Source organism: Cervus canadensis, chromosome 16 (assembly GCF_019320065.1).
Source record: "Cervus canadensis isolate Bull #8, Minnesota chromosome 16, ASM1932006v1, whole genome shotgun sequence".
Classification (NCBI taxonomy): Eukaryota; Metazoa; Chordata; class Mammalia; order Artiodactyla; family Cervidae; genus Cervus; species Cervus canadensis.
In genome coordinates, this window is record NC_057401.1 from 24,485,389 (window position 1) to 24,498,641 (window position 13,253).

The 13,253-nt window shown below is 44.8% G+C and overlaps 1 protein-coding gene across 3 annotated transcripts; it reads right to left on the bottom strand.

Annotated features, from left to right (window-relative positions):
• Nucleotides 1–850: 850 nt before the first annotated feature.
• On the bottom strand, nucleotides 851–6,571 carry FST (follistatin). Of its 3 annotated transcripts, none has more exons than XM_043489063.1 (6): nucleotides 6,043–6,571; nucleotides 3,903–4,094; nucleotides 3,248–3,466; nucleotides 2,701–2,925; nucleotides 1,818–2,045; nucleotides 851–1,068 (listed from the first exon to the last, which is right to left on the bottom strand). In XM_043489063.1, the coding sequence occupies exons 1-6, from the start codon at nucleotides 6,125–6,127 to the stop codon at nucleotides 986–988; spliced, it is 1,032 nt and encodes a 343-aa protein (XP_043344998.1). In that variant the 5' UTR covers nucleotides 6,128–6,571; the 3' UTR covers nucleotides 851–985. The 3 variants fall into 3 exon arrangements, with proteins under 3 accessions (XP_043344998.1, XP_043344997.1, XP_043344999.1); XM_043489062.1 differs by having other exon boundaries at nucleotides 1,818–2,048; XM_043489064.1 differs by having other exon boundaries at nucleotides 851–1,346; nucleotides 1,818–2,048.
• Between the last annotated feature and the right edge of the window lie 6,682 nt (nucleotides 6,572–13,253).

Here is a 13,253-nt window from a genome sequence, read left to right on the forward strand (position 1 = left end):
TTGCCATGTTTGAAAATATAAAATTGCATCAGAAAAAAGTATTATGAAAAGCAAGAAACCTGAACTGATAAAGCTTTGATATACTTTTCATGACGCATTGGGTGAAAAGAACTAATTGAAAAGGTACAGCAGACTAGCTTTTAAAGGAAACACCTAACATAAGGTTGAATGTACAGCATTCCCCTTCTTTCAGGCTCCTGACACCCATATCACTCAATTCTTTGGATCTGTAACATCTTAGAAGTACATGATTAGAAACCCAACATTGCTATCACCACCTGCCTCACCGATGTCTTCATCACAACAAGAGAACAGAAACAGGAGTTTCCTCAAAGATGTATCCTCTGTACCTGCTATCTGAGTCAGAGTTATAATGCCTTTTGGTCAGTCAAGATTCCTTGTAAACAAAACCCGAGGGATCAGGTATGTACAGAACAGGCAGCAGAGAATCCAATAAATAAACAGGACAGAAACTGACATGCAAGTTGGTTAAAGTGGAAAAGAGTCTAACGACAGTTAAATGAAGGGAGACAGATGAGTGAGTGAATAGTAAGGAATGGACTTAAATGGTTTACAAGGGGAAAAAAAAGCTTTCACTTTACAAGCAAGAGACCTCACAATAAATAACAACTGCTCTTCCTTTCACGAATAAATTTCTTCAAAAACAAGGTGTACAGTCAACCAGACATTTTATGTATAAATTATAAAACATGACACAGTATAAATAAATGTCTACAAGTCTCAACTATGGGCCTCATCCAGTAGACCTCACAATGACTGCCTCTCCGGGTCCAATGAGTAACAAGGCGGCCTGGGAGAGAGCTTTAGGACAAAGGTCCTTTATGTATAGTTTTCCCCCCAAATAAATAGGCATACACTTATTTACAGTATGGACAATGTATTTTTTTTTTTACTTTTTTTCTTTCCTTTTTTTTTTTTTTTTTTTGCCCAAAGGCTATGTCAACATTGAACACTGGTGGAGGGTTTACCACTCTAGAATGGAAGATATAGGAAAGCTGTAGTCCTGGTCTTCGTCTTCCTCCTCTTCCTCGGTGTCTTCCGAAATGGCTAGATGGGGGAATACAGGGGAGCTGCTGTTTAAATATGGACAACAACAGCGCAGAAGCAGCTCAGTGCATGTTTTCAAAGCCCTCTGTAACAGCCATATTACAGCGTTGCATTTTTATGTGGCTTGCAGTAAGATGCTGTTTTGTTTTTGGCATCTGCTGTTATGTAACAAGTTTTAAAAAAAAACTTTTTTTTTTTTTTATAGAAACATTATCTATGAAGTCAAAAACTGCAGAAAGTTCTGAAGAATCAATGGCTCAGGTTTTACGGGCAGATTCCTGAAATTAGATAAAAAGCGCTCTTGTGTTCTAGGTATAACTGCTTTGGGTCCTTAATTTAGTTAGTAGGGGCAACTGCGCAAAGCAGCAGCCTATGTGTGATAACAGAAAGCTGTCTTTGAAAAAGAAAAAAAAAAACACCTTTGAAGTAGTTAGTTCAGATTCAAGTGTTAATAAAAGCAAACAGCAAAGCACACTACTAAAACAAAAGGAATTAGGGGCAGATGACTGGAATGGGCTATTTTAGAGGTGATCTTGTTGATGATCATCAGACAAGTCCTAAAGGCCCGGAAACATTTCAGGTGATTTTTTTTTTTGTGGATTGCTGAATTGCTGGTGCACTTTATCAGCTACCTAACTTAAACAGAAGTGGGCTCATCTGGGGGAAGTTTTCGTGCTTTCTAAGTCTCCATTCCCTAGGACTTGCCTGGGAAATCCTTAAACTGCAGCAAGGTTAGAAATCACACTTACAGTTGCAAGATCCGGAGTGCTTCACTTCCAGCAGCACGCCTGAGGAGCAGGCCGCTTCCTTCATGGCACACTCGCTGGCATAGGTGGCATTGTCACTGGCACAGACAGGCTCTTCAGACTTACTCTCAGGGCACAGTGAATCACAGAGGGAACACCGGCCTCTGCCAACCTTGAAGTCCCATAAACACTTTTTTCCACCAGTGCACTGGATATCTTCACATGACTTTGCTTCTAGAATATAATACACCTGTGATGAGTAACTCCATTCCCCTCGCCTTGTCCCCTTTCTCTAGTCTCCTATCAATAAATGAATAAATGTAAACATATAAAACATATTTTATTACTCACTAATGGGGCTCATGGAAATACTGTGCAAAAACGCTCTATAAAACTGAAACACACACATACTCAAAACTCCCAGTTTCCTATATACTAGCTTAGAGCATGAAAATACTGCAGTATTTCCTTAAAACAGGATTTCATAGTATCCTTCAGTGAAATATGTATTTGATTACTTCCCACAAGTGGGATCTTTTAAAAAAAGAAAGAATTCTATCAGTTATCAGAATCTGATAACAGATTTTAGGAACTGTTAAGTAATTATTTCTCGCTTCCAGCAAGTCTAGCACTTAAAAAAAACGTGTAAAATTGAGTGAGTTCTTAGGTTTCTAAGAAGGAAAATTGTTTCCTGTGTCTCGTTGGCATTTCAATATGTATGCCAATGCATCCAGAAGACAATGGTTTCCTTAAGGTGGTCATGACAGTTTACCGACTTTGATGAAGCTAGTTTTGGGAACTTTGGGGTTTATTTATTGGTTAAGCTCACAGTTTTATCACAGTTACAGACTTTTTCTCTTTTCCTTCCTCAATCCAGAATACCTACTGATACACTTTCCCTCATAGGCCAATCCGATAGATCTGCCCAGTAGGCAGGTAGCCTTTCTCAGGTGACAGGCACTGGGGTAGGTCACTCCATCATTCCCACAGAGATACTGTTCAGAGGAGGTGGGCTCTGGGCAAATTCTGTTACAAGTCACACAGTAGGCATTATTAGTCTGGTCCACCACGCATGTAGAGCTGCCTGGACAGAAAACATCCCGACAGGTCTCTGAAACAAAGAGGGAAATACACTAATATTAAACACGTTAATAGGTACCTTCTTCCGGACTGAGCCACTGGACAGTTTCAAGGAAATCATGAAACAGAAGCATTCGGCGCTAGGAACGAACTTTGGTAGCTCTGCAGTTTTTAAAAGAAAACTAAGACTCTAGGTTGAACCTTTAGTTTCTTAAGTAATCTTTAGAATATAAAGTTAGAAAGGGTTCCTTTATTTAGTATTATTATTATTAGGCTATTACTGCCCATCCCAAGGGTCTTGCAGTGGGTCTACCTCAAGCAGAAGGCTGGAGGAGGGGTCGGGTAGGACCTACTTTTACATTTGCCCTGGTACTGGACTTGCAGCTCTGGCTGCTCTTTACATCTGGCCTTGAGGAGCGCACATTCGTTGCGGTAGGTTTTTCCATCCAGCCCACACACCGGGCCTTTCCAGGTGATGTTAGAACAATCTGGGGCACAGACGCAGCGGGGTTTGTTCTTCTTGTTCATTCGGCATTTTTTCCCGGGGCCACAGTCCACGTTCTCACACGTTTCTAGGAGTTGGAAAGAGGCAGGGATTAAAACCAGGGTCAGGCACCATGCAGGTTAGCCAGGACGGCTGTGGGTGCCTTGCGCAATCCTGCAGCCAGGAGTCTGAGCCCAGGGGGCTAGGCTGTTGCCCGGAAGTTGAGAAGAGGGAAGGGTGGGGGACAGTGGGCTGCGACCGGTACCCGAATCTCCCTCAAAGAGCAAGGGTTGGTGGGCTTCACCGCCACATTTGGCTAAGAAGTCCGAGAACCTCTGGCGACCCTTGTTTTGCCTGTGTGTGACAGGCAAGATTCAGCCCGAATGGCTTACCAGCGCTGGGGGTGGTTAGGGGGAACCCACGAACAAAGCTCTCCCAGTCCCAAACCCCGGCTGGGCACTGAGGAAGCTGAGGGTAAGACGCCCTCTACTGAGGGCCTGCAGATTGGGGAGGAAGAGCCCTACCTTTACACGGGATGCAGTTGGGGGCGCCCCCATTGAAAATCATCCACTTGAAGAGCGTGTTGTCATTTACGTCCTCCTCGGTCCACGAGGTGCTCAGGCGGCCAGTGCTGCAGCACTCCTCCTTGCTCAGTTCTGTCTTGTACAGGACCTGACAGCGGCCGTTCTTTGCTTGGCGGAGCCAGCAATTCCCAGCTGCGGGGAGACAGGGGTGGGGAGGTGGGCAAGTGAGCGGGCGGCGCCGGCTGGGTGGCGGGAGGGAGGCAGTGAGCCGGCAGGGGGAGACCCGGCGGGGATGGGGAGGGAGTGAGCGTGGAGGAGAGACGGCAGAGAAAAAGCAGAAAATAAATCAGAGGGAGTGAAGGGGTGGAGAAAGGCGGGGGTGGGGTGGGGTGGGGGGACCAGACTGAAGAGGTGGGAGGTGGGCGATGGGGAGGGAGGGCGAGAGCGAGAAGCCCGGGCGCTCCAGCCATATCAATGTCAGTTACCAGTGACCCAGACACAACACGTGCAGCTTGCATTGACTTTTACTAGACTGTTTACTTTTATTCGTCCCATTTCATAACCTGCAGCGACTCGAAGAGCAGATTAAAGAACCTGACAAAAACAGGATGCGACGGATGTTTTTACATGTCGGTTTCATGTAGGCGGTATGGGTATTATTTGTGACAGGGGTTAAGAAAGTAGGAGAACTTAAGAGAGAGAAAAAAGAAAAAGAGAGAGCCAGCCAGCCAGCCAGCCAGACACACACACACTCACACACACACACACATACAGCAATAGATCACGCAAAAGGCACTTCTGAAAAATGAAAGCAAAAAAGCAACCGGGCCCTGCCCGGCGCTGCCCCTCGCGGCCTCGAGGCGCAGCCCGCCCGACGGGCCGTTTTGCAATCCGCCAGACCCAAAGGACGCCCGCGGCCACCGCGATCTTTCGAAATCTCCGAGGGCTGCTTTCCCCGGCGCCCACGTCCCGGGCACTCAGGCAGCGCCTTGCTCCGAAAGGTGGGCAACTCAGAGCGGTAGTGCGTCGCAGGAGGCTAGGGGCTGTGCCCAGGGGGCCGTATACAACACGCATAAAATAACGCTAAAGCCAGGAAAGTTACAAGTCTGCTTCAAGAAAAGTACCGGGGTTGGGGGCGGGGGGAAACAAGGTGGGAGGGGGACTTACTATCGTTTCACGGTTATATATACATATACATATATATACATACACACACACACCCCCCTATCTCATACCTACCGAGATATCTTTGCAAGTAACCCCCCCACCCCCACCTTCTTCCTTTTTAATGTTCAGATTTTGGTCAGGAAGACGTCTCATGAATCATCCATATAACTTTAACAATAACTGGACCGCAAGCTGCTATTATTATTTTAAAAAATTCTGCCCAAAGACTAATGGAGATAAATCTAATTTTTAAAAAAAAAACTTTAGAAATTTGCTCTTATTGCATCTCAGAATTTAAATCAATTGTGGGTTCCTCACTGTTCTACAGAAAGTTAACAATCAGAGGAATGAGGCAAAAGGGAAAAAAATTGTAAACTTCTCAAAACAGTCCGGAGTAATTTTTTTTTTTTTTTTTGCGGGGTTGGGGGGAGGGGGTTAGAAGCAGCATCCACTAGGCAGAAAGCTACTTCCCTCTAAAATTTTCAGCACCCTCATTTCCAAGTTTGGGCAAAGTTTCTGAAACCACGTCCCCCAGTCACCGAGGAAATTTCAGTATTCCCCCCTCCCCACTCAGTCATTTTTTAAAGTATCCAAAAGATGCAGGAGGGAGAGATGTTAGATCGCAAATGGGTCGATTGCAATCTTCAGGCTACCGATGCTTGTCCCCTTCTTCAGAGCCAAACAGGGGAGATAACATCTAAACTCATTACGTCCAGAACTTGGAGCATCTAACCCTAACTACTGAGAGAGACTCACTCCCTTTCCTTTTAAAGGATAACCGCGCTCCAAACTCGGTTCTCAGTCCTAAACTGTCACTGCCTTCAGTTCTCCCACTCCTCTCCATCCCGGACTCGCTAAGTTGGTCCAACATCTTCCGAAAGCAGAGTTGCTCAGAACAGACCCGGTGGAGAAGCCCGAAAAGTACAAACCCCTGCCCTCCGCCGAGCCTCCCTGCGCATCCCGCCTCGCTTACCCTGGGCGCTGCGGTCCTCCATGAACTGGCAGAGCAGCAGCAGCAGGAGGCAAAGCCCGCCGGGCTGGTGCCTAGGACGGGCCATCCTGGGGGCAGGCGCGGGGAGAGGAGCGCGGCGGCGCGGGGAGCGGGCGCGGTGGCGCGGGGAGCTGGCGCGGCGGCGGGTGGCTCTGGCAAGCGGTGCGCGTCGCAGAGGCGAGCGGCGGAGGGCGCAGCTATCCCGGCGTAGCCCAGCGCTTGCCGCCGGCCGCCCGCGCGATTCAATGGACGTCAGAAGCCAGGCGCAGCCGCGCTTTAAATCTAGACGGGGGTCTCCGCGGTTTGCGGTGGGCGGTCTCCCAGTGTGTGGGGCAGTGGGAGGGCGGCCGCGAGCGAGGGTGTGCGCGGTTCCTTGGGGGTGGGGAGCTTTTAAAAGTTCAGTGTGAATCAGGTGACATTTCCCACCTTCTGGAAACCCTTCCCAATTATCTGGTGGAGGTGCCCGAAATCAAAGCGGCAGGAGGGGAATCGCCGAGTTCTTATTTGCGTAGGAGCGAGAGGGAGGGGGCAGGAGACCCGGGCGCGGGGGGGTGGGGGCGACGCTTCGGGGGTGGGGAGTGGGGAAGAACACCCACTTCAAGTCCTGCACGCCGCCGCTCGCTGGCAGCGCCGGCGCGCCCGGGGTGGCGTGTGTGTGTGTGTGTGTGTGTGTGTGTGCGTGTGTGAGTGAATGTGTGTGTGTCTGGCGCGGTGGGGGCGCTGGAGGCGGCGGCGGGCAGGGCGGAGCGGAGCGGGGCGGCAGGGCGGGAGTTGGTCTTCGCAACGCCGCTCCTCCGCTCCAAGAAGACTTCGCAAACGCCTGGAGAGCCCCGAGCTGCCTTAATACCCCGCCGGAGGTCCGGTCGCTGCCGTGTTAGGCCCCCGCAGCCTGGACGCGGGACCCCGCGACGTTGTCTGTCTGGGTCTGCGCGTGCCGAGCGCCGCGGCCACCCCCGAGCCCAGGGTTGTGGCTGGGAACCCCGGGCCCCGGCACCTTCCACCCCGGGCAGAACCTGGCGGAGACGCGGCCCTCCGTCTCGACGAGTTAGAAGCGAACAAAAATGTTTAACACCTCGGGCCGGGCCTCCCCCCACCGTCACAGTCTCTCCCTCTCCTTTTCTTTTCTCCCCTTTCACTTCGCAGCGTCTGGAGGAGTCGGAGCCCGGAGCGGGGGCGCCGACGTAGGCGGTCTACCCCCCTTCCGCGGCTCGGAGGCTCCCCAGTTTCTGTCCTGGGTCTCTCTGTCTCTCTCACTCCCAGTCTCCTTCTCAGTCTCTCTCTCTCTCTCTCGGTTCGCGGAATAAAAAAGATTGCAACATCGATAATGAACTTCTGTAGCCTCAGTTTATTAAGCACAGTGCCTGGCATTCTTCGCTGAAAGTTGGCGGGTCTCTCATTTATAACATTTTTGGCACCGCTGAATGAAACAGAGGAGGCGATATTTCCTTTTATATAAAACGATTACTTCACGGAAAATGCTATATTGTTTATTCCAAAGCTGCCTTTTAAATTTCTATTCTTTTCGCTTCTGGAGCCCGAAGAACAACAGACAGTGAAGTATGCAGACAAAATTCTTGGACATTCGCAGGTCACTGGGATTTTGTTCTACGGATTTCAAATCCGCCCCTCTTCGCCCCCCACTCCTCTATATCCCCCCACCACCGCCAGACTGCCCCCCCACGCCTCCTCTAGCCACCCCCCACCCCCCCAACTTCCACCACCCGCCTCCCACCCTCTCCACAACTGCAAATAACTCAGTGATAACAGATTTTTTTCCACCAACTGCAGGAGATAGTGCTAATCTTTTAATAAAAGATCCCATTACAATGGGATCTGTCTGGACAGACTATAATAGATCCCGAAATACAGCCGTGCTAATATTAGAAGACAGTTGTTTGGGTGCCTCTCAGACGGGCCCAAGCCCCCCTTTGAAAGTGGGCATGAATCACAAAGCCCCGCGGCCGCCGCACCTGCACTGCGCGTATTCGGTGCAGCAGGCTGGTAAAAACGGGTGACCTCGCCGCTGCTTTTCGCTTTATAATTACCGTCCCGAGGACGAGAGGGGAGGGGCGCGGGCGGTCCTGGCGGAGTTGCGGGGGGGAGGGGGGGGCGCTGGCTTTTGCTCACTTCAGACGGCTCTGGGGGCTCCACATCCTTCTTAATCTTTCCAGATTTATTCTTCCTCTCTCTCTTCCCTCTTCTCTCTTTCCCTCCCGTCCGCCCACCCCTTCTCTTTTCTCTTTCCTTCCCTCTCCCCCGACTCTGCTCCTAGTCTCCCCGCTTTTCCCTCCCCTCTTTCTTTTCCCGTCTTCCTTTCTCTCTTCCCTCCAATGCAGCGTTAATGTAGAGTTGTTTAGTGCCCTCTAATGGCAGACGACATTAACAATTAATAGCAAACTGTCCCCTTTGCAGGAGCCGACACTCTATGGCAGAGTTCCAAAGTTGAATTTATTTCTTCTTTATTCAGGCAGATGGATATAGTGCTTATATAGTAATGTGCTGGAGGGAAAGTTTGTTTTCTCCCTTTCAAGTCCTCTTTCCCAGGGAAAACTTGGTCGAAAGAAAGGGGAGAGCTAACAATTATTTTTACTCAACTATTTTTTTTTTTTAATCAGGGAGGGGTATGGGTATAGATTTGTCTTTTAATAGCAGCAAGAGATACAACTTCTGTTTTACCAAAGCTTATCAAACGTGTATCTAGGGTTGGAAAATAAATTCAATATTCTAAATATATAAATGATCTTAGATGGTTGGATCTCATGGCAGTGCTACCAATAGCCATTAAACGTTTTAAGATCCAAATGTAATTACATGATTTTATATTGTCTCCTGTTTAAGTATATTTCTTGGTCCTGAATCTTCTGTAGCCTCTGGAAGCTGAAATTTTTCACTTTTGGGCCATGCAAACCATTTAAATTCACTCCTGCTTGTGAAGTCATCTTGCCTAGAGGGCTGTGGGATCTTATTTTAATGCATTGTTTATTTTCTCAATACTTTTGGGAAGATCGTTTTAAAGACCACAATTTCCTCTTATTTTATAACCATATAGCAGTGAAAATAGTGATGTAACTTGAATGTTCTCATTATAATTTAACTTATTCATTCACTATACATGTGTACCCAGAATATATTGACATAAAAAGAGCATACCCAGTATGACTTTTAGGGGTAGTCTATGTGGCTAAATTAAGATTAAAATAAAAGTAATTTTGAGGGTTTAATCAAAAGATACTTGGATTTTTGAATTTTTGGTTTATTCAGATAGTTTGTGTATACAGAAATAACTCATATCACAAGAACTTTCTGAATTAGCTTAACGCAAGGTATGACTGCACAATCCCAGTATGATGGGTAAAAAGAAAAAATTCTGTTCCTATTTTATTCTTTTTTTTAAAAAAAAATATTCATTTATTTCTGGCTATGCTGGATCTTCGTTGCTGTGTTCGGGCTTTCTCGAGTGTCTAAGTTTCTCACTGCAGCAGCTTCTGTTGTTTCAGAGCACAGGCTCTAGGTGAGTGGACTTCAGTAGTTGTGTGTGGCACTTAGGGTCAGTAGTTGTGGTACCCGGGCTTAGTTTTCCCATGGGATGTGGGATCTTCCCCAACCAGGGATCAAATCTGTGTCCCTTGCATTGGCAGGCAGATCCTTAACCACTGGACCACCAGGGAAGTCCCCTATTTTATTCTTTGTCTACATAATGCCAAGTGCTCAGACCATTCATTTGACTAAATTCACCACATTGACTAGTTGCTTTGGCATCATGTGATTGTCTAGGCCAAAGCAGACACAGTTGCTTTTATTTTATTTATTTATTTTTTTTCACAGTTGCTTTTATTGTAAAAAATGCCACCACTCACGGGAGTGACCAAGCGTACCAGAGGAGTACCAGAGGCAGACCCAATACAGGATTACTTCTGGCTGAAAAGAAGATAGCTCTGCGGGTCAGGGTTGAGGTCATAGGCAAACACACTGTGGAAAACAGAAGTGCTGTGTTGCTTTGCCTTTGTGAATAAGCAGTTTGGTGTTTGTTTAGTGAGACAAGCTCATCCTGTTTTTCAGCTGCACCTTGGATAGTATTGATCTGTTTGGGAGAATGTCTGCCCCGAATCGGCACAGATCAGTCATCAAGATTCTTGTGGGCCTGGCGTTATTTTCTAGCCAGTTGTAGGAAATGAAACACAGGTCAATATGGTCTCATCCGGGCCTCCTGTGAGCATCAGCAAAAGAGTCATCCAATTTCTGGGGTAAGAAATGGTATCACACCTGTTTGGTGACATCACAGAAAAACAGCTGCTATTTCTTTTACTGTTTTATCTCCTATAAATGTTAAATTTTCGGTTTGTAGATGTCTAAATGTCAAGGGGACATTTTAAAATAAAAGTGCCTTCATTCATTTTTGTTGTATGCTTCCAAGTTTGACTTCTTATTTTTTTCCCTTTCTGCTCTGCCAAAAAAGTAAATGTAAATTATGAGAAATACAATAGGACCACTTTGTAACTGGCTTTCTGGGCAGTGCACAAAAAGACTGCTGTTCTCTGATTGTTTTTTGTCAGCTTCAAAAGCTATCTTCCTTCTGAAGTTTATAAATTTAAAATATTAGAGTTTAGCAAATAATTCAATCTGGCTCCCAAGATACCAATTTTAAATCCTAAGAAATGGTTGTTTGAACCAGAACTCACCTGGTTAAATTTTAGTCCCTAAAAAGGGAATATGAAAGGGGTGTGTGAGGTTACATAGGGAAAATTTGGAAGTCATGGGGTAGCTTTTGGTCTTTGCCTTAAAATTACACGTTGCACTGTTTTGAAGTTAGGTATTTTCCCAAATGATATTAAGATTTCAAATGCAAATAATCAATCTTGACTAAACAGGAGAATTTAAGTACTTGAGAAATAGACTGAAGTGATATTAAAATCAGATTTTATTCTTCTGGGTACAAAACTGGTTACTTAATGCGTCACAGTCTTTGGTGTTGTGTAACATCATAGGCTAGATGAGGATTGGGGGTAGTGGTAATAGTTCTGTATTGGCTGAATTGTTGCAGAACTAAAAAGTTAAGAAATGTGAGTACATAAAAGCAATGTTTATTCAAGATGTCCAAACCATCAGTTGACTTTTTAAAAATGTCATTAGAATATATACTTTTAAAATATGGTACTGAGAAAACAAACAATTGTTACCTGAATTTTTCTCTTTCCAATGTTGCTTTTATGTTATAAAGTCAGCCTTTTATAACAGCCTTCTCTTTTTGATACTACTTGTTTCTAATATTTTATTCCTTATAATCTCCTTCAATTTCAGAAATATTTTGTGTTTCTACAAGTCACCTATGCTATGTGGCACATAGTCATGTAAACCAGTCATAGAAGCATGTTCAAGTTTAATACAACTAAGTCTTTAAAACAGACCTTAGTAAAGAATTCAAATTATGCCTTAGGGTAGGAATGTTATATGAGATTAATACAAACTAAATAGTTTATGTATTTTAGTTCACTTTGACAATACAAATGATTCATATATTGTATGTGACTGAAAATATCAGCGTGTGACCTTTAGCAGTTTTAACCCTGATTCTATTTACGATTTCCCCTGAATGGAAAGTGTGAGGAGAGCAAATCAGTATTTGTTGTTCTGTATCGGAACTTTGTGACTGAAACAATGTGTCAATCAAAGTAAGAGCCACCTTTGGATTATTCAATGGTTGAATGTGAACTGATTTGCTGTAGTTACTTCTGTGTATTTTGGTTTTTATTACCTCCTTTTAGATTTCCATAGAGTAGCAGTGGTTTGCACATTTACTAATTAGTTCTTTTCTGAGTGTTTTGCTAATCAATATTGCAGTTAGTAGTTGATATAATCACTGACCATTGATGTTGTCATCTGTATTTTTTTTGACATGAATCTTGTTTCATTTCTGATGTCTATTTTACCCCAAATGTGAAATATTATGTTTTTGATAGGTCTAAAGTTCACATCCAGTCCATCCTAAAGGAAATTAGTCCTGAATGTTCATTGGAAGGACTGATATTGAAGCTAAAACTCCAATACTTTGGCCACCTGATGCAAAGAGCTGACCCATTTGACAAGACCCTGATGCTGGGGAAGATTGAAGGCAGGAGGAGAAGGGGATGACAGAGGATGAGATGGTTGGATGGCATCACCAACTCAATGGACATGAATCTGAGTGGACTCCAGGAGGTGGTGATGGACAGGGAGGCCTGGTGTGCTGCAGTCCATGGGGTCGCTACGAGTCGGACACGATTGAGTGACTGGACTGAACTGAACTGAAAGTTCACAGGACACTTAGACGTGACTTTATATATCCTATTGCATCCTTTATAGACTGTTAATTAATCATCTTTCTTTGAAGAAGAATTCATTCCAAACCTATTTTGCACTTTGCCTCTGCATCTCCTAAGTTTGAATCTAACTTTGGGTTTTCTGCTTTATTCTATTCATTTATTTGTCAATCCTATGTTGGTCTCAGAATCTTGACTACTATGAGGAAGTCAGGTAATGTAATTCCTTCAATTTCTTTCTTGAAGATTGCAATTACATTTAATACAATTGAATATTGTAGTTGTGTTTTCATATAAATTTTAGAATACATTTATGCAATTCTATATGTACACACAAAAAGTTTGATGGGATTATGATTGGGATAGATCAATTTAGGGAGAATTGAAATTTTAAAGTAACTATGTGCCACATATAGATAACTTAAAGAAACACAAAATATTTCTGAAATTGAAGGGGATTATAAGGAATCAAATATTAGAAACAAGTAGTATCAAAAAGAAAGGGCTGTCCATGATTGACTGATCCTTTGACATAAAAGCAACATTGAAAAGAGTCTTCAGGAGATGGGAATGGCAACCCATTCCAGTATTCTTGCCTGGAAAATTCCATGAACAGAAGAGGCTGGTGGGCTGCAGTCCATGGGGTTACATGACAGAACACACACACGAGGGAGGTGAAGGAAGATGGGTTGGTAGCAATAAACAGAGGTAGAACTAAAAGAAAGAAAAGAGTCTTCAAAACCATGAACATGGTATATCTTTTCCATTTACTTAGGTTTTAATTGTTCTCAACTATGGTTTGTAGATCCATTTTGTATTTTAACAGTTATTGAAAAACCATGCAGAAATAGAATAATAAATACAGTTTCCAGCTCTTTACCTCAAAGGATCTCGATG

Excerpts from the sequence above, each read along its gene's own strand:
- FST (XM_043489062.1), bottom strand. The coding sequence starts at position 6,127 with ATGGCCCGTCCTAGGCACCAGCCCGGCGGGCTTTGCCTCCTGCTGCTG. Across the intron at positions 4,095-6,042 it reads GGAGGACCGCAGCGCCCAGG|CTGGGAATTGCTGGCTCCGC; the intron begins GTAAGCGAGGCG and ends GTCTCCCCGCAG. Across the intron at positions 3,467-3,902 it reads CAACTGCATCCCGTGTAAAG|AAACGTGTGAGAACGTGGAC; the intron begins GTAGGGCTCTTC and ends TCCAACTCCTAG.